General features: G+C 44.6%; 3 protein-coding genes across 4 annotated transcripts in view; all 3 read left to right on the plus strand.

Moving 5' to 3' along the window:
• The window catches only part of LOC102718013 (protein ENHANCED DISEASE RESISTANCE 2), a 32,398-nt gene extending 20,870 nt beyond the window's left edge, over nt 1-11,528 (plus strand). The window contains exons 19-22 of the mRNA XM_006659379.2: nt 9,465-9,608; nt 9,718-9,813; nt 10,099-10,200; nt 11,235-11,528. Of these exons, the coding sequence (XP_006659442.2) occupies nt 9,465-9,608; nt 9,718-9,813; nt 10,099-10,200; nt 11,235-11,321 (429 nt within the window). The 3' untranslated portion in view covers nt 11,322-11,528. The remainder of the gene's footprint in view (nt 1-9,464; nt 9,609-9,717; nt 9,814-10,098; nt 10,201-11,234) is intronic.
• Nucleotides 11,529-13,083: 1,555 nt separating this feature from the next.
• On the plus strand, nt 13,084-18,384 carry LOC102706960 (DCN1-like protein 4). 2 transcript variants are annotated; one of them, XM_040527068.1, is made up of 11 exons: nt 13,084-13,347; nt 14,342-14,422; nt 14,955-15,039; nt 16,001-16,075; nt 16,153-16,189; nt 16,285-16,368; nt 16,638-16,698; nt 16,778-16,884; nt 16,968-17,033; nt 17,177-17,327; nt 17,851-18,384. In XM_040527068.1, the coding sequence occupies exons 1-10, from the start codon at nt 13,296-13,298 to the stop codon at nt 17,270-17,272; spliced, it is 744 nt and encodes a 247-aa protein (XP_040383002.1). In that variant the 5' UTR covers nt 13,084-13,295; the 3' UTR covers nt 17,273-17,327; nt 17,851-18,384. The 2 variants fall into 2 exon arrangements, with proteins under 2 accessions (XP_040383002.1, XP_040383003.1); XM_040527069.1 differs by lacking the exon at nt 14,342-14,422.
• Nucleotides 18,385-23,828: 5,444 nt separating this feature from the next.
• Nucleotides 23,829-25,911, plus strand: LOC102718293. The gene has a single exon (XM_006659380.3). It carries the CDS (start codon nt 24,130-24,132, stop codon nt 25,345-25,347), a length of 1,218 nt encoding a protein of 405 aa, XP_006659443.3. The 5' UTR covers nt 23,829-24,129; the 3' UTR covers nt 25,348-25,911.
• The last annotated feature ends 1,512 nt before the right edge of the window (nt 25,912-27,423 follow it).

Genomic DNA, 27,423 nt, shown 5'->3' on the forward strand with positions numbered 1-27,423 from the left:
TGACGCCAGTGGGGATCAGCGAGGGCATCGCGAACAGAGGAGGGAAGCGGGAATATCACCGACTCGTCAGCAGCGGCGGAGTGGACCTTTGGGCGAAGAACACCCACCGCTCGCCGCGTCACCATGGGATGAGTGTGGCCAGGATCCTGATGGAGGACAGGCGGATGGTAAACCACGGGATCAGGATGACCTCGAGTTGCTGGGCCGGACCGTCTGGTCCCTGGGTTCGGACCGTCTAACCAGACCTCATAGTCAGACCCTGGGTCTGGACCGTCCGACCGAAACTCGCGGCTAGACAGAGGGCCAGAGCCAGACCGTTCGACCCCTAGCTCCGGACTGTCCGGCCGCGGAGGTGTAGAGGCCGACACCGAGGCCGAGGCCAACCGCCGCCGGTAAGCGAGCACCGACCGGTCGGGAGAGGACGCCGGGGCCACGCGTGGCGCAGCTGAGACGACCGGAAGCGAAGGCGGTGGAACCGGGAGACCTGCAGGTAGAGGGTACATAGAGATAGGTGGCTGGACCACCGGGTCAGGCAGAAACACCGACTTCGGGGCAGGATCAGGAGAGGGAGTAGTAGAGGTGGAGTAGGGGAAATCCGACTCGTCAAAACCGACATGCCGGGAGATAAGGACTCGACGAGAGGTGAGGTCGAAGCAGCGGTACCCCTTGTGGTCAGGGGAGTAGCCAAGAAACACGCACCGAGTCAAACGGGGCGCCAACTTGTGAGGAGTGGTGGCAGAGGTGTTAGGGTAGCAGGCGCACCCGAAGACACGAAGGTGATCATACTGAGGGGGCGTTCCGAAAAGGGCTTGGTGTGGGGTGGGAGCGGGGGAGGCTGTGGAGGGGAGGCGGTTGAGGAGGTAGGTGGCAGTCTGTAGACCTTCGACCCAGAAGCGGGCAGGAAGGGAGGCCTGGAGAAGGAGGGTGCACACCACATCGTTCGTGGTGCGGATCATCCGCTCAGCCTTGCCGTTCTGAGGGGAGGTGTACGAACAAGACATGTGCAGGTGAACACCACGAGAGATGAAGAAGACACATGAGGCGCTATTCTCGAACTCGAGACCATTATCACACTGGACGACTTTGATGGTGAGACCAAACTGAGTGGTGACCCAGGCGAAGAAGTGAAGGAGGGTGGAGAACGTGTCAAACTTCGCACGGAGCGGAAACGTCCAAGAGTGATGGGAGAAATCATTGACAATCACCAGATAGTATTTAAAGCCAGAAAGATTGATGACAGGAGAGGTCCACAGATCACAGTGAATAAGATCAAAGGCATGACTCGCATGCAAAGAAGAAAAGGAAGTTTAACATGACAGCCTAACTGGCACACATGACAAAAATGCTCATCCGTTCCCCTTGTAAAAGTAAGATCTGCACTATGACTGAGCCGAGCCAAAACGTCGCGGTCGGGATGACCAAGCCGACGGTGCCAAGTAGTGGAAGTAGTAGTGGCAAAAGCAGCTGACGAAGGTGGAGTCGAGGAGGGAGCAGCGGAAGCCTGAAGACGGAGGGTGTAAAGGGGTCCCTGGCTATCACATCGGAGGAGTGGACGTCCAGAAGCCAAATCCTTCACAGTAAGACCAGAAGAGTAAACTCAACAGAACAAGAATTGTCAGCGGTAAATTTGCAAATGGAAAGGAGGTTGTGAACCATCTGAGGGGCAACAAAAACATTAGGAAGGTGAAAGAAACCAGGAACAGAGCCCACAGAGGTGACAGGAAGGCAAGAACCATTGCCAACCATGATGGCAGAAGGGCGGGAGGGATGGGGAGGATGGACGGAAGAAAAAATACCAGCATCAGGGGTGGTGTGGTATGAGGCGCCCGAGTCCGCGATCCACTCCGCGCTGACCGGCGGCGTTAGCTGCATGGTGCTGAAGGACTGGGCCAATGTCGCCTAGTCCCACCCCTCGGCCAGCCCAGTCGAGTCAGAGCAGGAGGAGTCGAGGACACCGAGGAAGCGGGGCGAGCGAACATGGCCATGGGTTGGTGTGGACGGCGAGGCCCGCCTCCCGGAGTCTGGAAAGGCCACATCGAGATGCGCCCTGACCATGGGTTGCTGAAGGATGGCCAGGGAGCACCAGGAGCTGGTGTCGCCGCGGGAGGAGCACGACCGCCCCACCCGAACCACCACCCCCACCGCCTCCACCAAAGCCACCACCACTCTTCCCATTCTGGCGACGACGCCCGGAACGACCCCCCACCCTCGCTTGGCCCGGGGAGAGGAGCACAAAGGAGAGAAGTGGTAGGCGGGGCGGAGGAGGCCGGTGGAGCTGTCACAAGAGCGGTGGAGGTGAATGAGGAGAAGGAGCCAAGCGAGGAAAGTGGGTCGTCTCAAAGCGAGGTGAAGGAGGAGCCAAGAGCCAAGCGAGGTGAAGGAGGAGGCCGAGTGATCTCGTCGAGGCAGAGGTCGTCTCGAACCTGCAGGAAAGTGGGTAAAGGCCGCTGCTGAGGAAGCCAAGTCTGGAGAAGGTCGTAGTGGCTGCTGAGACCCCGCAGGACATGAAGCACCAAGATCCTGTCACTCACCGGGCAGCCGAGGTCATGAAGAGCATCCGCCATTCCCTTCATCTTTCAGTAGTACTCGCCAACAGAGAGGTCCCCCTGCATGAAGGTACGGAACTACGCGTCAAGCTAAAGAGCACGTGCCTCGGTGTTGCCTAGGAACTGGCCCTCGAGGGCCAGCCAGACTTGGCGCGCAGTGCCGCCGGGAGTCCGCACGACGTCCTGGAGATCGAGGGAGATGGTCCCAAAGATCCAGGAGACGACGATGCTGTCGAGGTGCAGCCAGAGCCCGTCCCGAGCCTGAACAGGAGTAACGGCGAGGACATGGTCGTCGAGGGCGTAGCGGCGGAGAGCGAGGACCTGGTCTCGCCAGCAGCCATAGGAGGTGGACGAAGTGTCGAGGACGACGGGATCCAGGGCCTGGATGTTCTGGACCTCGACAGCCTGGAGGTGGAGCTAGGCGACCATTGGGTCGCTCGCAGCAAGTCGGGGACTAGGACCACCGGACGGAGGCTCGGCCGGATGTGGGCGGGAAGGAGAGGTAGCGGTGTCAATGAAGGGGACAACAGGCGGCGGACCGGCGGAGAGGAGCAGCGAGAGCCTCCACCGCAGTCCGCTCCTAAGCCACCAGCGCCTCGGTCTTCGTCGCAAGGAGGGCAGCGGCCAGGGCGTCGTCCGCCGTGGCGGTCCTGTCAGGGGAGGAACGTTCGGCCCCATTCGACGGACCGTCTGGTCGGGTGTCTCGGCCAGACAGAGGTCGGGCCGGACCGTCCGGCGGTAGCAGAGGAGCAGAAGGAACCTCGGCGGCATGCCCAGGCCGGCGTAGGGGAGGGGCGCGTGCGCGGGCGCAGCGACGGGGACGGCCCGAGGAGGGAGGGCCACGGCGGCTGCGACGAAGGAAGGAGAGGGGGGAGGGGGAGGCGGCAGCCGCCACCGACCAGGTGGCTGACCCTGGCCGGCGGCGGCAGTGGTGGCTGGAGGAGGGGGAGGGAGGGAGGGAGAGAGAGGAAACCCTAGCTTGTTACCATGTTGCAAATTGTGATTAGATTAATTCCTCCCAAACCCTAGAGGGGTGGGGTTAATACACAAGTATGGGCCTCTTGGGCCTTACATGGGCCACACTCCAACAATAAGAGGGCACTAGGCCCGAGTTCAACCCTGAAGAGTGGCAAGAAACCAGCCGGCACGTCGTACCAGGAGGCCAAGGACGCCACCCAGAGAAACCAGGCGTCGTGTGTCAGCGCATGACAGGTTGGGCCCTCGGGAGCAGGAAGGAGGTGACGAAGACCTCGGGCAATACTATGAAGACCAGGAGCAGCAGCAGCCGATGAGGCCTAATCAGTGGTGCCCCAGTGATCTGTTTACGAAGAGCCGAAAGAGACAGCTGCAACGACTTCGCTATCGAGAGCTACAACAGTAGCAGGCTGAGGAACAACCATCAGCTCCCAAGAGGACACGTAAAGAGTGGGGCATCAAATTTGAGGTCCACAAGCCATTGGCCGACGTCAACATGGTCATACTATTGCCGGCGGAATACCGGGCCGATTGGTTTGACGACGAGACACAGGAGGCAACTAGCCAACTGGTGCTGCCACCACAGCAAGCCGTCTTTGAGAAGCCGGCAGAGAAAGACCATCGGCACCTTCGACCTCTGTACATCTAGGGGCATGTTGACGGGAAGCCGATGGCCAAGATGCTGGTCAATGGTGGTGCGGCGGTCAATCTAATGCCATACTCCACCTATAAGAAGTTGAGCAAAACCCCCGAAGATCTGATCAAGACAAACATGATGCTCAAGGACTTCGGGGGCAACTTGTCGGAAGCCAAGGGGTGCCTCAACGTCGAGCTCACAGTCGGAAGCAAGATGCTGCCGACTACTTTCTTCGTCGTCGACGGCAAGGGGTCTTATAGCCTGCTCCTTGGGAGAGATTGGATACACGCCAACTGCTGCATACCGTCCACCATGCACCAGTCTTATACAGTGGCATGGAGACCAGGTGGAGGTTGTCACAGCTGACAAGTCATCAACGTGGTCACGACAGATCTCCCAACGTGGGAATCGGAGGGCTACGAGTGCATCTCAGGAATACCCTGGTCGCAGGAATTCTTGAGCGTATCAGACACTGGGATCCAGCCGATACGCGATCAGGAGTCCCAGTAAACACCCTGACCGGGGAAGTCGATGATCTAGATGGGAAGCTAGGTCAAGGGTTTATGTCGGCCGATAAATTAGAAGAGATAGATATAGGACCTGGAGATAGGCCAAGGCCGACATACATCAGTGCAAACTTACCTCCTTAATTTCGGGAGAAATTAATAAAGCTGTTAAAAGAATACGTCGACTGCTTTGCATGGGAATATCATGAGATGCTAGGACTAAGCCGATCAATTGTTGAACATCTTCTGTCGATTAAGCCAGGCTATCGACCATTCAAGCAACCACCACGGAGATTCAAGCCCGATATGTACGAACCGATCAAGGCAGAAATCACCATGTTGTATGACGCCAACTTCATCCGGCCTTGTCGGTATGCAAAATGGGTCTCCAACATCTTTCCTGTACTCAAGAAAAACGGCAAGCTTCGGGTCTATCCGTAGACTTCAGAGATCTGAACAAAGCTACACCAAAAGACGAGTACCCGATGCCGGTAGCCGATCAGCTGGTAGATACGGCCTCAGGACATAAGATGATCAGTTTCATGGATGGCAATGCCGAATACAACCAGATATTCATGGTAGAAGAAGATATCCATAAGACCGCATTCAGGTGCCCAGGAGCAATCGGCCTGTTCGAATGAGTCGTAATGACATTCGGACTCAAAAGTGCAGGAGCCACTTAGCAGAGGGCCATGAATTATATCTTTCATGACCTGATCGGTTCTCTGGTAGAGATCTACATAGATGACGTGGTGGTCAAATCCGACACAGTCGAAGATCATCTCAGCAATCTTCGACGCGTACTCGAGAGAACAAGGCAGTACAGGTTAAAGATGAATCCAACCAAATGTGTCTTCGTCGTGTTAGCCGGAGAGTTCTTGGAGTTCATGGTACATAAAAGGGTTAATTAGATACATGCCATTATAAATTTGCTAGTTTTGAAATATGTCATTACAATTCGACTAATTGTGAAGATGCCATTATAATTTTAGAACTATTTTAGATGTCATTTTTGGACCAAATTGCCCTTTGCACATGCCAAGGGCACAGTAAACAGCAGATGGGCAATATGGTCCAAAAAATACATCGAAAGGGTATGGAGTGGCATATTTCTAATAGTTCTGAAATTATAATAGCATCCTTACAATTAGTCGAATTGTAATGATATATTTCAAAAACTAGCAAATTTATAATGGCATTGATCTAATTAACCCTACATGAAAAGGGGATCAAAATAACCCAAGGATGTCTTCAAGGGATAAACAACACTAAACCTCCGGAGGACAAGACGAATTACAATCCTTGATCGACAAAATTAATTTCATTCGGAGATTTACATCTAATATGTCCGGAAGGATTGAACTTTTTCTCCTCTGCTAAAATTAAAATCCGATCAAGAATTCTCGTGGGGGGAGAGTCACCAGAAGGCCTTTAACATGATCAAAGAGTACCTCAAGAACCCTCCAGTCATAATGCCACCCAAAAACCCTTCAAACTTTATCTATCAGCCGATGAGAAGACAATCGGCTCTGTGCTGATACAGGAGGTAGATGGCAAAGAATGGGTGGTATTCTATTTGAGCAGAAAATTACTTGACGCCGAAACCAGGTACCCAGAAGTCGAGAGATTATGCCTATGCCTATACTTCTCCTGCACTAAGCTGAGGCATTACCTGCTGGCGGCCGAATGCACAGTAGTGTGAAAAGCCAATGTAATCAAGTACATGTTGTCGGCGCTAGTTCTGAAGGGAAGAATGGGTAAATGGATTCTGGCACTAACGAAGTACGACCTACAATATGAATCGGCCAAAGTAGTAAAAGAATAAGTAATGGCCGATTTCCTAGTTGAACACCACAAGGAGGCCGATTACGTTGAGGTCGTACCATGGACTGTCTTCTTCGACGGATCCGTCTGCAGGCATGGGTGCGGCATTGGTCTAATTATAATCTCGACTCGGGGGGCATGTTTTGAATTTGCATACACAATCAAGCCGTATCGGACCAACAACCAGGCCAAGTACGAAACGCTGATCAAGGGGTGCCGAGGTAATTGAAGTCATGGGAGACTCCCAGTTGGTAATCAAGCAACTCTCTGGAGAGTATGAGTGCAGGGATGACATCCTCAAGACCTACTACGAAGCGGCCAAGGAGTTAACAGAAGACTTCAAGCAGGTCACGCTGACCCACATCCCCAGGGAACAAAATGTCGAAGCAAACTCCCTTGCCCAAGGAGCATCGGCCTACAGGTCGATGAACCCAGGAGCCGAGGCAGAGATAGCACATCTGGAGCAAGTAGAGGAAACAAATACCAGTATAGCTTGCACAGAAGCCGATGACTGGCGGCATTAAATCATTGAATACTTGAGACCCGTCGTCATCGACTAACAGAAAGGTCAAGTACAAAGCCCTCAAATACGTGTTGTTAACAAACTCTAATATTTACATATACTATTTTACACAGACTCTATCTTTTTCCTGAATCTATTTGCATCATTTCCGGGCCCAATCAGACTCTTCTCCCAATCCGAATCAATCTCTATTGGCTTTATCCGAGTCACCTTCCAACTGCTTTAGTCTGATTGCCTTGCTTCTTGTCCGATTCGGTTATTGCTCCTGATTTTCTCTCCAACAGCTATTTTCAAATTCTGGCGTTTACAGTAATCAAAGTCAAAAGTTACTCCCTTTTTGGACTTGTTGGATTTGTGTGCCTTGCTTGATGAAGCACCATCCTCTTCATGCCGTGAATCATCACTCTTCCTAGATGACATCTTGGATCAACTCATAGCGATTAAGCCTTCGGAAGGCTAGGCTCTGATACCAATTGAAGCCCCAAGGAAGTTGCCTAGAGGGGGAAATAGGCATTCCTGGAAAACACTTAAAATAGCAGCGCTTAAAATTGACAGATTGTCCTGTCAACCTGAGCAAGCTGACCGGGCGGTCTGACCTGCCAGACCGAACAGTCCGACAGTTTTAACCACTGCCATTTTAAGTGTTTATTATTAGAAACACCTATTCTCCCCCCTCTAGGCAACTTCAGCATGTAACAAAAAATAATAACATATAAATCATTTTACATCCATACATACTTCTATGTAACTAGCAAAATACTCATGCTTTGCTATGGAAATGTATTACAAAATGTTATAGGAATTTTTTATCAACTATACTATTATCACTTGTTTGAACCAACTATAGACTATTCTACAATATCAAGAAATACGATGAGCTAATTTGCAAAAGAACTGTAGAAAGTAGTGGGGTGGCAGATTCACCGTCACCACCACTAGAGACATTTAAAGTAGTATAGATAACTAAAACAACTCATATAATATAAACATAGCTTATTTGATACTACCATAGAATTTCATAGTACAAAAAGCAATTGGATAAGAGAAAAAAAACAAAACTAGAAATAAGAAGAAAACATTAGTGAATAACGGTGAGTAAGCATTAGAAAACCGACGATCCAAAATAAAATTTTGAACGAAAACCTATCTAAACTTATAACCACAGGAAAGCAAGAAAAAGTGGGGGAGAGGCAGACGGGCAATTACATGCAGATTAGCATAAAGACAACAACTAAAAAAAGGGAGCACTTTTGAAGAACAATAATGACTCACTGAGCCAAAAAGTTTATTTCTATCAAAGAAAAGCCTAATACATAATCGAACATATATGCTACATGAACCCTTTCCACGTATTTTACCATCTCTTCCAATCATCTGCCCACAAAACCACACGACTCCAAGCGAAAAACTCAAACAAACAAAAATTGGAAAATAAATCACCATACAAACCAAATCACCAAATCCAACAAGAACCTGGCGGAATTGCAGAATTCGACACCAATTCCAAAACACACCAAGAGACAAGTCCCAAGTGCGCGCCTTTCATCAGAAATTACCCCCCAAGAACGAAACTCATATCCCTCCACACGAACTTGCCCAAGAACGAACGCAGCGCGCGCGTTTGGGCATGATGATGATGAGCAGCTGGTGATGGAGAAGAAGAGGTGGGTGTGCTGGCATGTTGCTGTTGCTTGGCCGGTGAGTGCGGCCGCCGGATTGAATCATCTCTTGCCTGCAGTCGGGTGCAGTGTCACGGGCTAAAGTATTGGACTCAGGAATACGACGTAGATTGTATTTGAAACAAGTGGGAGGCCGTGGTGCTGGACCTTGACGGCGCGGCGGAGCTGTGATGAAGGCTGCGCGGAATAGACAGGGTAAGAATCCCCAACTAAGTCTGGGCATAGCTTATATAATGCTAGAGCCCTTGCACCAAATTCTAACAAACTCCTGTTATCTAAACTAACTAATCTAATCCAAAGTAACAAATTAGAAAGAGATAAACACAGCTGATCATGAAGCTAATCTTGCGTCGTCTTCTTTGCATGGCAAGTGAACGGTATCCCCCACGTGACTCGCAGGGGCTAGCAGAGGCACAGAGGCGGGGGGGGGGGGGGTGTCATCTCGGGTGCAGTGGCTGGCGGAAGAAGCGGCGACAGCGATTGATGCAGGCTGCATGCGATGCGGAGGACAACGGGCAATTTGTTTTATTTTTTCGTGTGCGCTAGTTTTTCACTTGTCACTATCGCTATTAGTTTTTTTGGGGTACACACGTCGCATTACACACGGGTAGAAGGGAGTGGGAGGACGGACAGACGACTCCCCTTTAAAATAGTAAATATATTTTTGTGTACCCTACAACATTTTATTTGATTAGAGGAAGATATCATCTTCTTATGTTGATGATCAGGATGGACAATATATTTACTCCTTTTGTCTTTTGGATAAACATGTAGGTTCCAGCAAAGCCAAGCTATAACTTGGTCATGTATTATGCAGCACAAAGGCCAGTGAATAAAGATTCTCTGTTGGGCAGATTCATTGATGGAACCGACGCATTCCGAGATGCCAGATTTAAACTTATACCAAGTATTGTTGATGTATGGATTACATAACTGATGTTTCTTATTATCTTGCATGTGAATTGATTTGTTAAATAGGTGATTTGTCATACTTTGGATGTGAATTGATCTATATAAATGATCTCAGGGTTATTGGATGGTAAAGCGTGCAGTTGGGACAAAAGCTTGCCTTCTGGGAAAAGCAGTAACATGCAATTACCTTCGCCAGGATAACTTTCTAGAGGTGACCTAGTGAACTTTGGCTTTGTTGAACCTTCAACATTTTTCGATGTATATATTTAAGCAGAGGGAAGGACTGCTGAGCATGGTGGCTTCACATTTGAATTCAAGCTACTTAAAAATTTGCATATTTGAAACTTTGTGTGGTGAATAATGATATTCGCCTATTCGGAACCTCAGAGTTCTATAATTTCATTGTTTTAAATTAAAATAAAAATTTATTAGTATTTTTATATTATTTTGAATTTTAAATATCCTCGCTGACCTTGCAAGTGAAATTACTTTGCAGATAGATGTTGACATTGGTTCTTCATCTGTTGCACGGAGTATTATTGGTCTAGTCCTGAAATACGTCACAGGCCTCATTGTTGATCTTGCTATTCTAATTGAGGTATGACCCTGCAAAGTCAAATCTGAAACAGCACATTGCTTTTTTTTTCATAGATTTCCTATTTCTAAGTGGATTGAAACAAATATTCTACAAATATCTCCACTACTTCCAGCTATGTTTTATTAAGGCTATAGTGTGTCTATTAGATTTCAATAGTGTGAAAAATAGTTGATCCTCTGACATCCTGTACAACCCCAAATGTAACTCTAGGTTTACAACACCCTATATTTTATTCTACTGGAGATAACCAGCATTAGGGGTGACTGGGTGACCATTCGGTCATACCGAAAATTTTGGTTAGGTCTTTCGGTCTTTTGAAAATTTCAGTTACCTAAAAATGAAGACCAAGCTGTTTGGTTTCAATCATTTTGGTTCGCTCTTCAGTCATGACCGAAGTGACTGACCAATTTAGGAGATCCAGAAATCACAAATAAATTTTGGAAGCACTTCCCTTGTTTTAGGACATTTTTTGCACTAGAAAAAAAAATCACGAAACAACACTATAAAAATATATAACACCAAGCTACCAAGATAGCAGTTGTAACTTAACATTATTGTTCAAACATGATACCACTTAATAGGCTTGCAAATAACAATTTCAGTTAGTACGGTCAAATGATTGAATTGCCTGTACTAAATTCAATCAGACTGATTTTATGTCTGAAATATTTGGTCTTGGTCACTTCGGTTTCCGGCTCAGTTAGTTTGGCTTGGTTCCCTGGTTTCGGTCAATTATGCCCACCCTGCCAAAATTTGATAGCAAAAGGACCTTACCTAGTAATTACCCATTAATAGTGGACAGTGGCTTGTGCTTTAGAAGGCATCTCAATGCAAACCCCCTTTTAAGGCTATTGATGGTGTTTTCCTTATTTGGCGTTATGCCTAGCCTTCAGTTCCACTCTTTGCTTGAAAATGTTAGACTGCAATCTTGCGTAGGAGTTAACAAATAACAGTGTGCTTTTGGGGGTTTATTGGGTCTGGTGGTGCAGATTTGACTGTAACACCAGGAGTGCTAATATTTTTTATGTTTTCAGGCAAAGGAAGAGAGAGAGCTGCCTGAATACATTCTTGGCACAGTTCGCCTAAACCATCCGAATCCTGACTCTGCTGTACCCATCTAAGTTCGTTCCGTATTTCAGCTCAATTCTCCATTTCTCCCACAGAAAAGGTGGGAGTTTTTGGCAGATCTGCTTTCTGCAGTTATCCTCTATATCTGTGGTTCCAACTTGCATACCATTTGTAAAAAGAAGGTAGCATCAATTTCACATGTACAGATTACAGGCATGATGCTGTCGTACACGCATATAGAGGAAATGAGCGTTTATTTATCACTAGTTTGGGGACATAAGCAGAAGAACACCTGTCACCCCATCTTTTTCACTTTTGCTTATGCTTATAAGCTAAAATTTAAATTTTCAACCTTAAAATTGGTGTTGATTTTAAGGGTTTTTTTGTCAAAGTTTATTTTTCAGACTTGGCTTTAAGATCGTTAAGAATACGTATATAAAAGTTTTATTCACAAATTATTTTTCGTTTGTAAACATACCGTTTGACATTTTCCATGCAATCTGGACGTCTCCCTTTCCTATTGCGTTCACATGCTGCCACTTCACATTTTAAAACTGTAGTTTGTTTGCTGTGTACCCTGAGGCTGGGTTTCGGAGGGACAGAGTGTTTATGGTTAGCCGAAGAAAACATTGCACTCAACAGCAATGTTGGCTGGTCCACTCGGCAACGTGACCTATCATTTCAGTATTGGATACGTGTTCACTTTCAGATCTGTGGTGCCACAAGCCTACAGCAGGAACACGTCCGAAAGAAAAGCCTTGTGTTGCTTCTTCTTCCAAGTTACAGGTTGTCTCCCTATTCGAGAATTCTGTTTTGCATCTGGTCTTGCACCTCCAAGTTCGAACGTTTTGCATTTTGGTTGATTTATATTCGAGCTTTGAATTCGGCTTGTACTGTATTTTAACGCAAGGGGAATGTTCAGGATTAGATAAAAATATGCTCAAATAACAGAAATAAAAGCAGTACTATAAAAACAGTATCGCCCTATTGGTATTATAATATTGTCATTTTCTCGCTTCTGCTTAGCCTTATAAATCTAATCTTAAATTTTTGATATTAAATTCCGAACTGATTTTGGATTCTTTTCATCGTATTTATCTTTAGACTTTTGCTAAAAAAAAAAAGAAAAGATGAACCCCTAAGCCAACACTGTTTGAGAGGTAGTCTCCCTTTGTCCACGCAGAAGAAGAATGCAAATGCAAGTCCGATCTCTTGACATTCCAAAAGTATGGTCAATGCATTTCTCCGGTGCCGGTCAGTCAGAGCAAGTTCAACTACTGACTCCAGTTTATCCATGGTCAATCTATTAGTCAATTCATACAATAGTTACCTCCCCACATGTCATACGCATACTTAGGGATGGGGATAGGTCCAAACCCGTGGGTTCTTTCACAACCCTATTTAATTCTTAAAACTTTTTTAGCTCAAAACTCTATATAATTTTATTTTTAACCTATTTTGAACCTAACCCTTAAATGTTATAGGCAAAATGGTTAGGCCCATTACCACCCTTACGCATGGTTGTAGTTGACTACAAATTAGTACACTATTTTTTTTTCTCTTCCTCTTTATCTCTTTAAAATATATTTATAGTTGGTTTATAGCATACTACTGTACCTGCTCTTAGGTCAGCCGTCAGCTACCAAAAGGCACAATGGCAGGGTCAGCTGCGAAACGGAAATCCGATTTCTCGACGCTCCCGAAAACCAAATCCAGGAAACCAAGGGGCAGTGGGGGCCCAGGTATCGTGGGTGGGCCAGCGAGTGGGGCCCAGCCCGCCTGCCCGGGGCCGAATCTTATAAGAGGCGAGGGCTCCACTTGCGCCCACACCTCCGCTCCCTCCTCTCCGCTCCTCTGCTCGACAGCCAACTCGAAACTCGCAACCCAAGCCGACGAGCAGCGGAGAGCCTCCGCGAGGAGGAGGAGGCGAGCGCGCCCACGCGGAGGAGGAGGCGGTGGTGGAAGCGGCAGCGGGGAACTCCGGGGAGAGGGATCCATCCGCGTATCCAGGTCAGAGAGGCGCCGCCATGAGGCGCTCCTCGAAGAAGTCGTCGTCGTCCGCCGCGGCGGCCAACGCCGGTAAACGCCCTCCGCCCCGCCCCCGCCCCTCGGATCCCTCCGTTCCCCCGCCTTATTTCTCGCTTTTCGATTGATTGATTGATCGGGCGCCACCGCCGGGGACGGTGCCCGCCCCCCCCCCCCCCCCCCCCCCCCCCCCCACCAATTGCTGCCTGCGAGATTTGGTCGGTGCTCTTCTCCCTCGGGGGAAGATCCAGTCTCACGTTGGTTCGTTCGTTCGTTCGTTCGTCGGGGATGATGGACCCTGCCCTGGGTTTGTGCTGCGTTGATGGCGTGCCGATTGAAGGGTTGGTCTGGTGGGGTTTGGATCGCGTGTGCGCGAGATTGGATGGGAGCGGGTGTGGGTTGGGGATGTGGAATTCGCGGTGGACTCGCGGCTGGGTTAACGGATTTATGTTTTTAATAAACTAGGTAGAATTTGACAAGTTCGATCCTATGCAGCACATACCCAAAACGTGTTTGTAAGCAAGGCTAGAGTGCAGCTCTTTAGACCGCATTCTGTTTTCATGACGCGAAGTTACTATTATGTTAGTTTGTTATGGTTATTAGGTCATTTGTGTCGTTCTCAAGGGTTAGAGGTGATTTGTTCTAGCTAAAGAAATTATCCCTAAATAATTAAAGAAGATGAACACCACGTCAGTGATTAGGAAGATGGTACTGATAAAACAAAAGACGACGATTATTTCCATAGAATTCAATGCTATGATGCTACTTTAAAACCCTGCTTTGACAGGTTGGGAAGTTTATTGTGCAATCTTGCGTTAGTGGAAGTTCCTCTTAAATATTTTTCACGAGATGTAATTGTGTCAACTGGTTTTGATACACGCATTTTATGGGTTGAAATGCTTGTAGTTGTAGTTTGACTTTCTTTTCCTTAGCTCTACATTAACTGTTGGAATGTCTGTTTTCCAAATGCGTGAGCATAGGAAATCCCATGTTCTCTTTCTGAGGGTATACATACTTGAATGAATACTAAACAAGCGGTTATATTTAGGTGATGTACAAGTAAATGAAAAACAAAACAGAAAAAGAAAAGGAGTCAGTACAAACCTGACCAGCAGGAAAGCACAATGTGGTGAGATGAACTGATTCCTTTTCTTTCTGAATTATTACTCATCTAATTGTTTTTATTTATCCATCTTGGGTGTAATAATTTAGCTATGGGTGTGATTGGATGTATATTCCTACACAAATGTGTGGATACACCTTCTTGGAGGTTGCAGTGTTATGTTATCGATCCTACCTTTACAGACTGCTTTGCATTGATGTATTCTGAAACCGAGTTTCACAAATGCATGGATATGCATGTGAATTGACAGCACTTTCATGTTCCTTCCTACTGGATTAATGAGATCTTTGCATAGGTTGTGTTATTCAACTAGCTGACACATGTCAAACTACTGTGTATTCCCCTAATTTCTGTTTCTTTCAAATGTTGATATGAGACAACGTAATTACCCAGTGCATGAATGTCATTTGTTCTTACAAGTTATGTAATAGATGGTGTGTTACTTTTAGTCTTAAGACTTAAGAGATAAAGTGTCCTATATAGTATATCTCCAGCAAACATGTCTGTTTAGGTTAACACACTTTCATTATCATATCAGGTCCAACTAGGGGAGTTTCAAAGGAAATTGAACGGATTGACCACCTTTTCTATACCTATGCTGACAGTTCATCGGGCATGATCGAGTATGTCCTTTTCTCAAGTTCTGAACACTTTGCCACAATTATTTTTGGTGCTCATTATGGCCATCTTTCTGTCATGTAGCTGTGCTATCTTTTATGCTCTACTAATTTTTGTTAAAATGCTGAACTAGTATTTTCAAACTTGATGTCCACCACATGGTCTAACAACTGATCAGTATGGAGGACATGATACTGATGCAATTTTAATTTTCATCAGTTTTGGCAACTAAATACAGAAAATCGTTGTAAGATGCTAATTTGCAGATATAATATTCTGTAGAAATGGTTTCAAATGTAGCAACTAGAACTGAAATATATCCATTATCCAGTGACACTTGATGGCTGGTTGCAATAGGTAGAACTGTAGAACCATAAGTATAAAGTTCCAAATAAAGGGCAAAACATTTGTTCACAGATAGGATATTTAATTGACCATTATTTGGATATAAATGTGTGTGTACTTGTTATTCTTTTATATCTATATATTGCACATTTTGGAATTGTTGTGCTGCACACAGAAATTCTTTTATTTAGATAATTTGCAGTTAAGTTCTTGACAATATTATACACTAATCAACAATACCATCAACTTAGTAGATCCATTATGATGATGGATTGGGATTCTTTAGCACATTTGCTGTTGAGTTCTCTAGCTATTGAAATTTAACAGCAACTAACAAGGAAGTCCGTTCCTCTTCAAATATATTTGTACGGGTGGATTTACCTCCTAGCTCTGACCTCTTGTCATTTTAATGATTGTCACTCTTACCTGAGCCCATACAAGCATTTTATTGTACTTGATAGATATTATGCTCGAAGGTTATGTGCAAATGGCTTAATTATATTGACTCTTTTCTGTCTTATTTATGCCTTAATATTTTGTTCCCTGCGCTGATGAAACTGCTTCTGGTCATGGATGTTAAGTCTTGTATGAACTGAACACCATATTTGTCGATTTCAACAGTCCTGAAGGCATTGAAACACTCTGTTCTCACCTTGAAGTTCCTCATACAGATGCCCGGATTTTGATGTTAGCATGGTATGCCATTGTTCTATAGAGTTCGATAAACATAGGTCCCTTTGGTTGAAATATCTAATAAAAGCCTTTTTTATCAGGAAAATGGGGTGCGAAAAGCAAGGGTATTTTACTTTGGTATGCACTGTTTCTGCACTATTTTAGTTGTTGTACTCCAGTTTTTACCATTGTCACACCGTCCTTTCGACTTGACTGACAGTGCTCTTTTTCAGGATGAGTGGCGATCAGGTTTGAAAGCTCTGCGAGCTGATAGTATCAGCAAATTGAAGAAAGCATTTCCAGAACTGGTGCAAGAAGTGAGTTTTTGTTCACTTCAAATACATAATGGGTACTGAAATATATTTGAAAGGTGCTATATTTTCTTACCAGTTAGTCCTACATAGAGTTTCCTGGGTAGAATCTTAGTGGCATTGGTTTGCAAGTGTGTCCTGGCACTCTAGGAAACCATCCTGTACATACATGACCAACATTGCAACTTGTGATTGTATTAAAATAATGATATCATTAAGTGATGATAGGTTTAGTTAAATTTTAACTGAACGTGACATCTGCTTTACAAATCCAGGTTACAAGGCCATCGAATTTCCAGGATTTCTATCCATATGCATTTCGTTATTGCCTAACAGGTATTATTGCTTGAAATATTACTGCTCACTTTACTTATTTTCATTTCATACAAAACTTAGCTTGTTTATGTTTTGTCAGAGGATAAAAAGAAGTGTATAGAAATACCAGTTGCTTGTGAACTGCTGAATCTAGTATTGGGCTTGCAGTTTCGCTCCCAGGTTGACAAACTTGTTAACTACCTCAAGGTATTGATTGATTATACTTTTGGTTCCCTTGTGTGGACTCTTCTTGGTTATAACAACTTACCCTCTCTGGTACTGTGTTTCAGTATCAAAGTGAATACAAGGTGATAAACATGGACCAGTGGATGGGCTTTCTTCGTTTCTGCAATGAGGTCATGCCTCAGAACCATCTCCTTGTTTTGCCCCCTATTTCTTTTTCATTTTCCAGGAGGTTCAACCTTAATAGTCTCATATACAAATCTACACATTTCTTTTTCATCATTACTGATTATGCGCTATCCTTTCTTTACTGCAGATAAACTTCCCATCACTTGATAATTATGATTCGGACCTCGCTTGGCCTTTGATTTTGGACAATTTTGTCGAATGGCTTAGGGAAAATAAAAGTTAGCTCTCTTTTATTCAAGTGGTGGTGAAGATGTGGTTCAAATGTAATATTCAAGAATGTAAGTAACTGTCTGCCCTTCTACTACTAAAACTTTTGCTGTATGAAAAAAATAGTAAAACTGTATGCAATTCATGATCCTTGACTTTTGCCCATTTTATGTATTGTTGTACCTTGACAGAAGTATTAGCAAAAAGCTATTTAAGAGCTTGCATAGAGTAAATGGTGAATTTGCAATTATAACTTGGAGATGCATGGAACACGATATGAAAGGAACTATTACTCCCATAGTTTCAAAATATAAGCATTTTTAGGATTCAGTGTATGGCAATATAAGCATTTCTCCACTGGTTCCTACGATTTTAATCATTACAATGATTAATTTGAAAATTAACCATTGAAGTGACTAAAAGAATCTCAACATCTTCTTAGTCTATGCTAAACCAACTATAAATACTTATATTTTTAGAACAGAGGTACTATGTAATTGCAAGAATGTTTATTACTGAATTACATGTAGTTTCTCGTAGCGCTCTATATTTTAATATGCGATGTTTTAAAATATTCTGTCATGCTACTTTCAGGCTTTCAGCACCTTGGGGGGCCTCTGAAGGATGCGGTTTCATTTTCTTACTTCCGCGGTGGAGACTGGTTTCGGAATGATCATTCAGTCACTTCTTATCTTGTCTTTTGCTTTCCTCATTTTTGAAGCTAGAAAAAGATTGCAGAGATGTCATCTTGAAATTTTGCATGGATATGCTCTATATTTGTCAGACTCAATGCTGTTATTGCATTGGATGGGTTTTTTAGGTATAGCTTCAAAAGCATGGAATTGGCTGAGAAAGGCATGTGTAGCTATGTTGTTTGCTACCTCTTCTCCCTTGCTTAGAAGAACGGGTACCCCATGTCGTTTTAATTGTGTACCCCCTATTTTTGGGGATATTTCATTCTGTATAGGTTTATTCATCAGCAGCTACCGACTATAAAAATGACTAATGTCATCCTGTTGGTTCTTTGGTAAAGCAGTTGGCTTAGTATACTAGCACTCTTGTCCAAAGTTCACTGTTTGCAGACTTACATAGAATCAAATTAAAAGTACTCGGAAAGGAGGCTTTATGGCTGCGTACTTTTGTTGTTAGATTAAGGAAAACGATTATATGACTTTTATAGTTATTTTATGATATAAACAAGAGAATTAATTGCTATAGGTTAAAAATCTATGTAAGAAATATGAGATCAATTTCTATATAGAAACTTTTTGCAAAAATATACTACAAAAGTCAAGTAATAGTCTTTTTCAAAAATAAAGCAGTCATACAAGATGGATTACGATGGCGTGTCTTTTTCATGGAAAAGAACCAAACGGAGTGTTGGTAAGCAAAGAATGATAATGATATATGAATAAACTTTTTTATATATATTTTTAGCAATCTAAAAATATGCTGAAAAATATTGGTGAAAAAACTTTAAAATCGACGGGTGCTATTTTCTTTTGTACGAGCTCGGAGGGTTTCTGCGCATGGAAGCTTTTATATAAGCTCATTGGTATGTGTGAGAAAGAATCCAAGATAGACCTGGACTTGCAGTCTCCAAATGGGACCCCAGCACAATCACAAGCTCACAACCTTTGCACTGCACACAGCATACTAGATTTCTCCCATCTTCTTTCCCACATGGCATCGTCTCTCACAGTTTCACACCTCACTCCATCGTGATAGCAGGTGACCCGCTCACATCACGCACAGGCCGCATAGTTTGTGCCTTGGCTCGGCTGCAGGATACACAATCCGATCAAAAACTGCTTACGAGTTATCTTCAGATTTTACGGAAACCGGTGAAAAACTGAAAGAAAATAATATCCGGATAAATTGTCAAAAAATTAAAATTTTGTTACTTGACAAAAAAAAATCGAGCGTTACATACTATCAATCTGGTCTAGGATATTTGGATGTCATGAAATCTGGATCGGTTTCCGTCAATTTTGCAAACCCTGATCAGCTCCTATTCCTTCGCAGCGTCGGTCAAGTGCAAGTGGTCGCTCCTGGCCATGGTCGGAAGGGTCATTTTTTGTTTTTATAGAAAACATTTTAAATGATATATTTATAAACAGAAAACAATTTATGAGTAATTTTTTATATATGTTTTTAGCGATCTAAATATAAATATAAAGACCGAAGAATCAAATACGAGGAAAGAAAACCAAAATCAAATTCATGTATAAGATTAAAGATTCAAATTTTTTAACTTATAAACCTACGCAAACACGAAATTTTTAACTTATAAACTAAAAAAACGAAAAGACATTGTGTGGTAGGGGGGAGAAGGTGCCACGCCATGCTTGCAGATGCAGTCCAGCAGGGGAGGGGCGTCGACTTGACTCACCCAGTCCATCCATCATTCCATCTCATCGCATTATTTCGCGGCGTCCTTGGTGACAGCCGGCCGGCCAGCCCCTGTGGGCGTGCGAGCCGAGCGTACGTACGTACGGTACGGCGTCGATCTTGTCGCCGCGAGAGTGCGAGATGCGGATGGTTCGTGTGCCGTCGGCCGCCGACTCGAAGGATGGCTCACCGCAGCCGCCGCGCCGTCGGTCACTTGTCGCCGTCGTCTCCGGAGAAGCACCCACCCGCATCACCCAGGGTTTTTGGCTTCCTCCCGCTGCTGTCTTCGGGAAAGACTGCAGCGGTGCGCTTCGCTCGTACATCCCTAATTGCCTAATTGGCTAATTCATCGGGAGTGAAATTTAAACTCTCGAGAAGACGTCCGTTTGTTTATTGTATGCTATCTAAATAGTCATTAAAAAAATTTTAAAGATAGATTAATATAAGATATATCACTACGCAAACATGCAAGTTCAAATATGACTTCTACGATCCATAACAAAAATAACAAATATGACTGTGAGTATATGTATATTTGTTATTTTTGTTGTGGAATGTAGAAGTCATATTTGACTTTGCATGTTTGTAAAGTGATATATTTTATACTAATTCATCTTTATAATTTTTTCAAATTTTTTTATTACTATTTGGATAGTATATAATAGACGAGTAGATATTCTCTCGAGGGTGTAGAATACTTTCCCTAATTCACCGCACTATTGTCGGTCGATCAGTCGTCGTCTCGACGAGAGCTAGTGCCAGGGCCAACGTTCGCCGCTTTAAGAAAAAGTTTAATGCCATAGTCAATTGTTATCTATATGTATATGCCATATCATCTAAAGCTATGGCCTTGTTTAACTGTCAAAAATTTTTGATAAAAGGTCACATCGAATATTTGACCGGATATTAGAAGAGGTTTTCGAACACGAATGAAAAAACTAATTTCACAGCTCGCCTGGAAACCGTAGATAAATCTTTTGAGCCTAATTAATCCATCATTGACACATGTTGGTTACTGTAGCATTTATGGCTAATTTAGGCTAAAAAAATTTGTGTTACGATTTTCTCCATAACTGTACAATTAGTTTTTACTTTTATCTATATTTAATGTTCCATTTAAGTGTCTAGAAATTTAATATGATATTTTTGAGAAAAGTTTTTTGGAACTAAACAATGCCTTATAGGCAGAGCATATCATTGTTGACTGTTGACATAATCTCCTATTTATCTATATTGACATGTCATATGTATTAGTGATGGACATTATTTTTTGGAACACGTGTGCAACTAGCTACTATATCGGTTTCATAACTTAAGATGTTTGACTTTTTTTATTACAACGTTTGACCATTCTTCTTATTCAAAAATTTAGTATAAATATAAAAAAATGATAAGTTATGCTTAAAGTTCTTTTGATATAAAGTAAGTCACAAGCAAAATAAATAATATTTTCATAATTTTTTAAATAAGACAAATGATTAAACATTACACTAAAAAGTAAACATCTTTTTTATGAAACGAAAGAAGAGGAGTATTTTGTAGCCCACTCGATTTCTCTCCTTACCTCTTTTCTCCACCTACCTAGACAGTCAATTCTATGTGTTATCTGTATAGCTAGCACAATCACTCTTGTTATACTTTTATACTTGCTCTGAGCCACCGGACTACTATCGTCAATTTGGATGGACAGAAGGGCTTGTCGTCCCCCTCTTCTTCAAACTCAAGATAAGAAGGGAGAAAGAGAGTATGCCATTTTACCGGAGGACAGTTGATACAGTGCAAGTGCTTTAGACGCCTGGATTCAACCAACACTGGAGGACATTTACTTCATCTTACGATTATTTTAGCCTGTTGATTCAACCAACAGTGCCCAGTATGAATTTTTTTAGTCTAACTTCTTAAAGTTTAACTAAATTTTTATAACATCTACTACACTAAAATTAGTTTTGTTAATAAGAACATTGAATATATTATGTTGGTATATTTGTTTGTGTTAAATACATCACTATGTTTTCTATATTTTTATTAAACTTAAAGAAGTTTAACTTTTAAGAAAATAATTACTACATCCATTTCATATTGTAATATTTTCACTCGTCTAAATTTATCAATTGATGAATATATATAATTTATATATATATATATTTATTTATTTATTAGCATCCATATGAATCTAAATAAACCTATAAAGTCTTACGTTACGAAACAAATCGAGTACATGAGACGGGAGCACGACCAAGCAGAGCGAGTATTGCTTTTGTGCTGACCAGGTTTGTATGACCGGTCGTCCACGGCCAGCTCGGTCTCCGGCCGAAATATCCAGCTCCCGGGGGGCGCGCGGCTGGCGTGAGGCTCGCGTGAGCCGCGAAAACGACCGGGGCAACCCGTGCCGTGCCGTGCCGTGCCGGCGTGGTAATTTCGCACTTGACCAGCCAGCCAAGGCAAGCGTAGGCACGGCACGCCCTTCTTGATCTCTTCATCGATCGTACGTGTACGTGGGCGTTTACGTCTACGCTCTCACTTCATCCTGGGGGCGATCCACATGCCAAGTGACCCCCCATTCGTTCAGCAGCAAGAAAGCTACTTTTTACAGCTGCACAGCAGATTTGCTGGTCCACTCCAGTGACCTATCCGGTAGCTGATTTTATCGACCTAACCTTTTTCTTGGAAGAAAATTAGAGTTTTACTAGAAATTAGATAAGACAGAAATGGAGTAGAAGGACATAACCTTTTGATATCAAATTTAGAGAACCGATATTGGTTTTATATGTATACATGTTATATACTTTAGATGATAAAATTGGAAAGTTTTTGAGCATATGGAAATCTAATTGATTAATTGTCGTAGACCTCGTGAGGTTGAGCTGGTTGCGGATGTAATGCATCTATAGCTACATACCAGCAACGATGTTATATTGTAGTTTTTAGTCGTAATCAACCAAACTAAGTAGATTTATCCGCCTATGAAATCAAGAGCAATTGCAAGTAGCTAGCTAGCAAGTCTTCTAAGATTAGTTAAAGAAATTAGAAAGGTTTTCCAGGACTAATATCGTGATTGGTTTAGACATCGTATCATTTATCACGATCCAATCAACTTTAGCTCACCAATATATTAGATCGAGTCAACATGATGATAAATAAAACAATATTACCAGACAAATCAAACAACAACAAAATAGGTTTTGTATACTTTCAGGGAAAGTAGTGTATAAGCATAGGATTTTGATCATGTGAAATTTTCTTCCAAGAGTCTATGTCACCCAGGCAGGCCCGGTTTCATCCACTTGCCTGGGTTTGCAAATTCCCTGTCGGAAGTGGAAATGATTTTGGCCTACAGGGAATCAGGGTCGGGGCTTGTATATTTCGGGAACGGAACATGGATAAAAATTACCCGCGAGGATATCCATGGCTACCAAATTTTTTTTTATTTTTTTTAAAAAAAAATATTGGGTCATAGCTAGGCTTTTGGCTCAACAAAAAACAAACTAGCAAAACCCTAGATTCTCCCGATGGCCTACGCAGTTACAGTTTCCTATATGGTTCTGCCTCGACGCCGATATATTGGTTCCATATGTGCTGCTTCTCGGTGCGTTGGAGGAATTCAAGAGGCCGTTCAAGGCCAGAGACTTGGCGGGGATAGGGGCAGGAACATAATTTCCTCTAATTTTAATTTGGGGCTAGGGTCGGGGCGTTCTACCCTCGCTAGCCCCGCCCACCCTGTTGCCAACTCTACCCTTTCTGTCCCCACAAATCAGCCACCCAGCCAGGGTTGTCAACGAGCCGAGCTCGAGCGAGCCGGCCTATCTAGGCTCGAGCTCGAATTGAACCTAGCAAATCTTCGAGCTCTTAGGCAGGCTCGGCTCAAGCTCGATTTGGATATGTGATATAGTTATTTTTACAATATTTTTTTGACAAAAGCAATAATTTTAAGTCAATCATATTAAATTAATTATAAATAAGATATAAAATTAATATATAATACCAATACAAATTAATTTATCATTTAAATATATAATAATTTATTTTTAATCTATTATTTTATCAAATAAAAAATAAAAATAGCATATATAAATAAGCCAGTGAGAAGCTCAAACTCAGCTTGAGAAAGCTCGCGAGGTTCATATCAGACTCGAACCCAGCTCGTTGGAAGCTTGAGCCGAGCTCAAATCAAGCCTGAAACGAACCGAGCACGAGCAGTTTACGAGCTTTGAGCTTTTTTTGATAGCACCACACCCAGCCCAACGAAGTCTGGTCGAGGCGAACAGTAGTAGCAGTGGAGGCTGTGGAGCACGAGTCCACCATTAGTCCTGCCCACGACTCCGCGGCTGCTTCGGCTTAACCGCACCCGCGCCGCACGGACACGCCCACGCCCTCACTCTCGCCTTGGATCCGCACGGGAACACAGCTGCACGCATCTCGCTCTCGCCTTCGCCTCGTACCATCCGACGCGGCCGCGGCCCCGGCCCGCCGCGCTGGGGGGCGATGCCGTCCGCGGCGATCGCGGCGTGCTTCCGGTGCGCGCCGGCGGCTGCGTCCGGAGCAGCCGGTGCGGCAGCGGCGGGGCCCAGCCTGGCGACATCCGTCTACGAGACCCACCTCGGCCTCGCCGCGCTCTCCTGGACGCGCACGTCGCTCGGCCTCTCCCTCCGCGCCGTGCTCCGGCTGTCGTCGCCGGCCACGCCGGCGTCGTCCTCCGCTGATTTCGATCAGGATTTCGAAGAAGAGGAGACCCTGGCCTTCCGCGTCCGCCCCTGGCTCCTCTGGCGGCGGCGCGGGTCTAGGCGGTTCCGCGCCGCGGGGGACCGCCGCGTCGACCTGGCGTGGGACCTCACGCGCGCGCGCTTCCCGGGGTCCGGCTCGCCCGAGCCCTCATCCGGGTTCTTCGTCGCCGTCGTCGTCGACGGCGAGATGGTCCTCGCCGCCGGGGATTTGCCCGACGCGGCCTACCGCAAGACGCGGGCGAGGCGCCCGGCTGGGCCGCGCCCCGTGCTGCTCTCCCGGCGCGAGCACGTGGCCATGCGCGACACCGGCCGCTGCCGCGGCCACCGGAGCTGGGTGACAGTCCGGGGCAAGGAGCGGGAGATCTCCGTGGATCTCGTGGCCCGCGGCCGGGGCAGGGACAGGAGCAGCAGGGATAAGGACAGGGCGGACGTCGGGTTGTCTGTCTCCATCGACGGGGAGCGCGTGCTTCACGTCCGCCGGTTGCGCTGGAAGTTCCGGGGCAGCGAGCGGGTCGACCTCGGCGGCGGCGACCGGGTCCAGCTCTCCTGGGACCTCCACAACTGGCTCTTCCCCCAGCGCGAGCCGCCTCCCGCGGACGCCGCAGCGCATGCGAACGCGAACGCGGTGTTCGTCTTCCGGTTCGAGCTCGGCGGCGTCGGCGAGGAGCACGAGGGGTCAGAGAACGCCAAGGCTCTCTCCGACAAGGCCCCGAGAAGAGACGCCGCCGGCATTTTGCGAGGCTACTTCGCGCGGTGGGGGCAAAAGGACTGGAGCGAGACCGGCAGCAACGGGGAGAAGAGGAAGAAAGGGAGAGGCCGGCGTCTGGCCAAGGCGAGCTCCTCCTCGTCGGCGTCCGTGGCCTCGTCGACGGCGTCGTGGGCCAGCGGCTCGACCGTGATGGACTGGGCAAGCCCCGAGGAGGCCGAGATGCAGCACGGCGACGGCTTCTCTCTCCTGATCTACGCGTGGAAGTCCTAGCGGCGCCGGCGCCGGCGCCGGCGACATTGTTCCGGTTGGTAAAACCATTCAGCATTCTTCTCTCCCGAATTGCTGCAATTCGCAGCGTTCTTGTGCAATTTGAGCCTCGATGGATCAAATTGATCTTGGATTACAGTAGTAGCAAGATGCCAAGTGAAGTGAGTAGCTAGTGATGGAGTGGAACTGTCCATTTTCGAAGCACATTTCGCATTTCTTGGTCAGAATTTATTACTAGTTAGGAATCACATAGAGGACTCTTGCCTGATTGGTACTTCTGATAGTTTTGAGCAAATCCATCCAAACAAGCATCATCTACTAGTGGTGGTAGCAGCTAATTTTGTGTCTCTTTTGTCGCTTGCATTAATACCGAATCTATCAATCAAGCAATCAATCACCTGTTGATTGCAGTAGCAGTCACCCAGTCAGTTCAATCCTTAATCATAGGCATTAGATCACGAAAACCAGTTGTTAGGATTGCGATGCTCATCATGCCACTCTCTTCACTTCTTTGTTCGCTGGAGTGATTAACTGGTTATCACTTTTTTTGTTTTTAGAGTTAATTTCACTTTAGGCTATTTTTTATTGTTTTAAATTTGGATCACCATTCAACTTTTTCTTTTTGGACCGGGTAAATTTAGATGTGTTGCACATTGAAGTAACCATTGCCGGTTTCTTCTCTAGCCATGTCTAACCTTTTCTCAGCAAAAATATGGCACACACATGGATGAACGAGTTTATTATGCGAAAGTTCGTGTGCTCTAGATCGTTAATGTGATAAAGAAAGTGATCTGGGTAGTCCAAATTGTAACAAAGACAAGATTGTCTAGTTAAAGTGAAAAGATTAGGTAAATGATTGTGCAAAATGAAGTTTTAGTAGTAATACTCCCTCCAGTAGAACTTTTAGAACTTAAATAAATATTTTGAAAACACAAGTACAACAGATGAATCATAAAAGAGTATTTTATATATTGAAACAAACATTTATTTATTTTATATATTATAAGTAGAAAATCATAGTCAAATATAGATTTGAGTAGATCGAATCGCTGTCTAAAACTATAATACTATAATATGAATTATCAAACCGGAGGAAATAAAATGTAGCTAAAAGTACGATTCACTCCTTTTTTTATGATTGGGCGATTATTAGCTCAGTTAGGGCAAATACAACAATGTAGACGGTTGTTGTCTATTTGACACATACATATAGCTTGTAAAATGACTTATTTATTTGTTTGTCTGTAAAACATTTAATTTATCCTTTGACACATAAATTAAGATAATTAATGGTGCTAGTAAATAGACGAGACGCGGCGTATAATAGTGCTGCTAGCTGTATCAGTTTGGTATTGAAATATACACCCCGGGCCATATGTTAGATGGGGAGGACTTTTTTTACAAATATCGTAACATATATAGACGGCTTACAGGCAACCGTTGCAGGCCCCCTGGATAACTGCAACGATAAATGCTACAGCTGAATTCTCGGTTTGTACTGTACAGCGACTGAAAGCGTTTTGTAGTCGTCTTCCAGTCTGCTCTCTTTTGGACTTAGAACTGGCCTGACTTTACTCTGGTCATCACACGCCACGCCCAACTAGTTATTAGGTGGTGTTTAGATTGTGAAAATAGGTGGTGTTTAGATTGAGAAAAATTTTGAAAGAAGTGTCACGTTAAATGTTTGACCGGATGTCGGAAGGAGTTTTCGGATATGAATGAAAAAACGAATTTCACGGCTAGCCTGTAAACCGCGAAACGAATCTTTTAAGACTAATTAATCTGTCATTAGCACATATTGGTTACCGTAGCACTTATGACTAATCATGGGCTAATTAGGCTCAAAAGATTCGTCTCAAGATTTTTTTCATAACTGTGTAATTAGTTTTTTGGTTCATTTATGTTTAATGCTTTATTTAGGTGTCCAAAAATTTGATATGATGTTTTTGGAGAAAAATTTTGATAACTAAACAAGGCCTTAATCCAGCGATCAAAATCCGACGCGTTTGATAGTGTTCCGCTCTAGTACTAGATTCTGTAGGAGTGAACACCCCATACCGGAATAATTGACCTAGAGAG

Source organism: Oryza brachyantha, chromosome 8 (assembly GCF_000231095.2).
Source record: "Oryza brachyantha chromosome 8, ObraRS2, whole genome shotgun sequence".
Lineage (NCBI taxonomy): Eukaryota > Viridiplantae > Streptophyta > Magnoliopsida > Poales > Poaceae > Oryza > Oryza brachyantha.

Excerpts from the sequence above, each read along its gene's own strand:
- LOC102718293 (XM_006659380.3), top strand. The coding sequence starts at position 24,130 with ATGCCGTCCGCGGCGATCGCGGCGTGCTTCCGGTGCGCGCCGGCGGCT.
- LOC102706960 (XM_040527068.1), top strand. The coding sequence starts at position 13,296 with ATGAGGCGCTCCTCGAAGAAGTCGTCGTCGTCCGCCGCGGCGGCCAAC. Across the intron at positions 14,423-14,954 it reads CAGCAGGAAAGCACAATGTG|GTCCAACTAGGGGAGTTTCA; the intron begins GTGAGATGAACT and ends TTATCATATCAG. Across the intron at positions 16,885-16,967 it reads AACTTGTTAACTACCTCAAG|TATCAAAGTGAATACAAGGT; the intron begins GTATTGATTGAT and ends ACTGTGTTTCAG.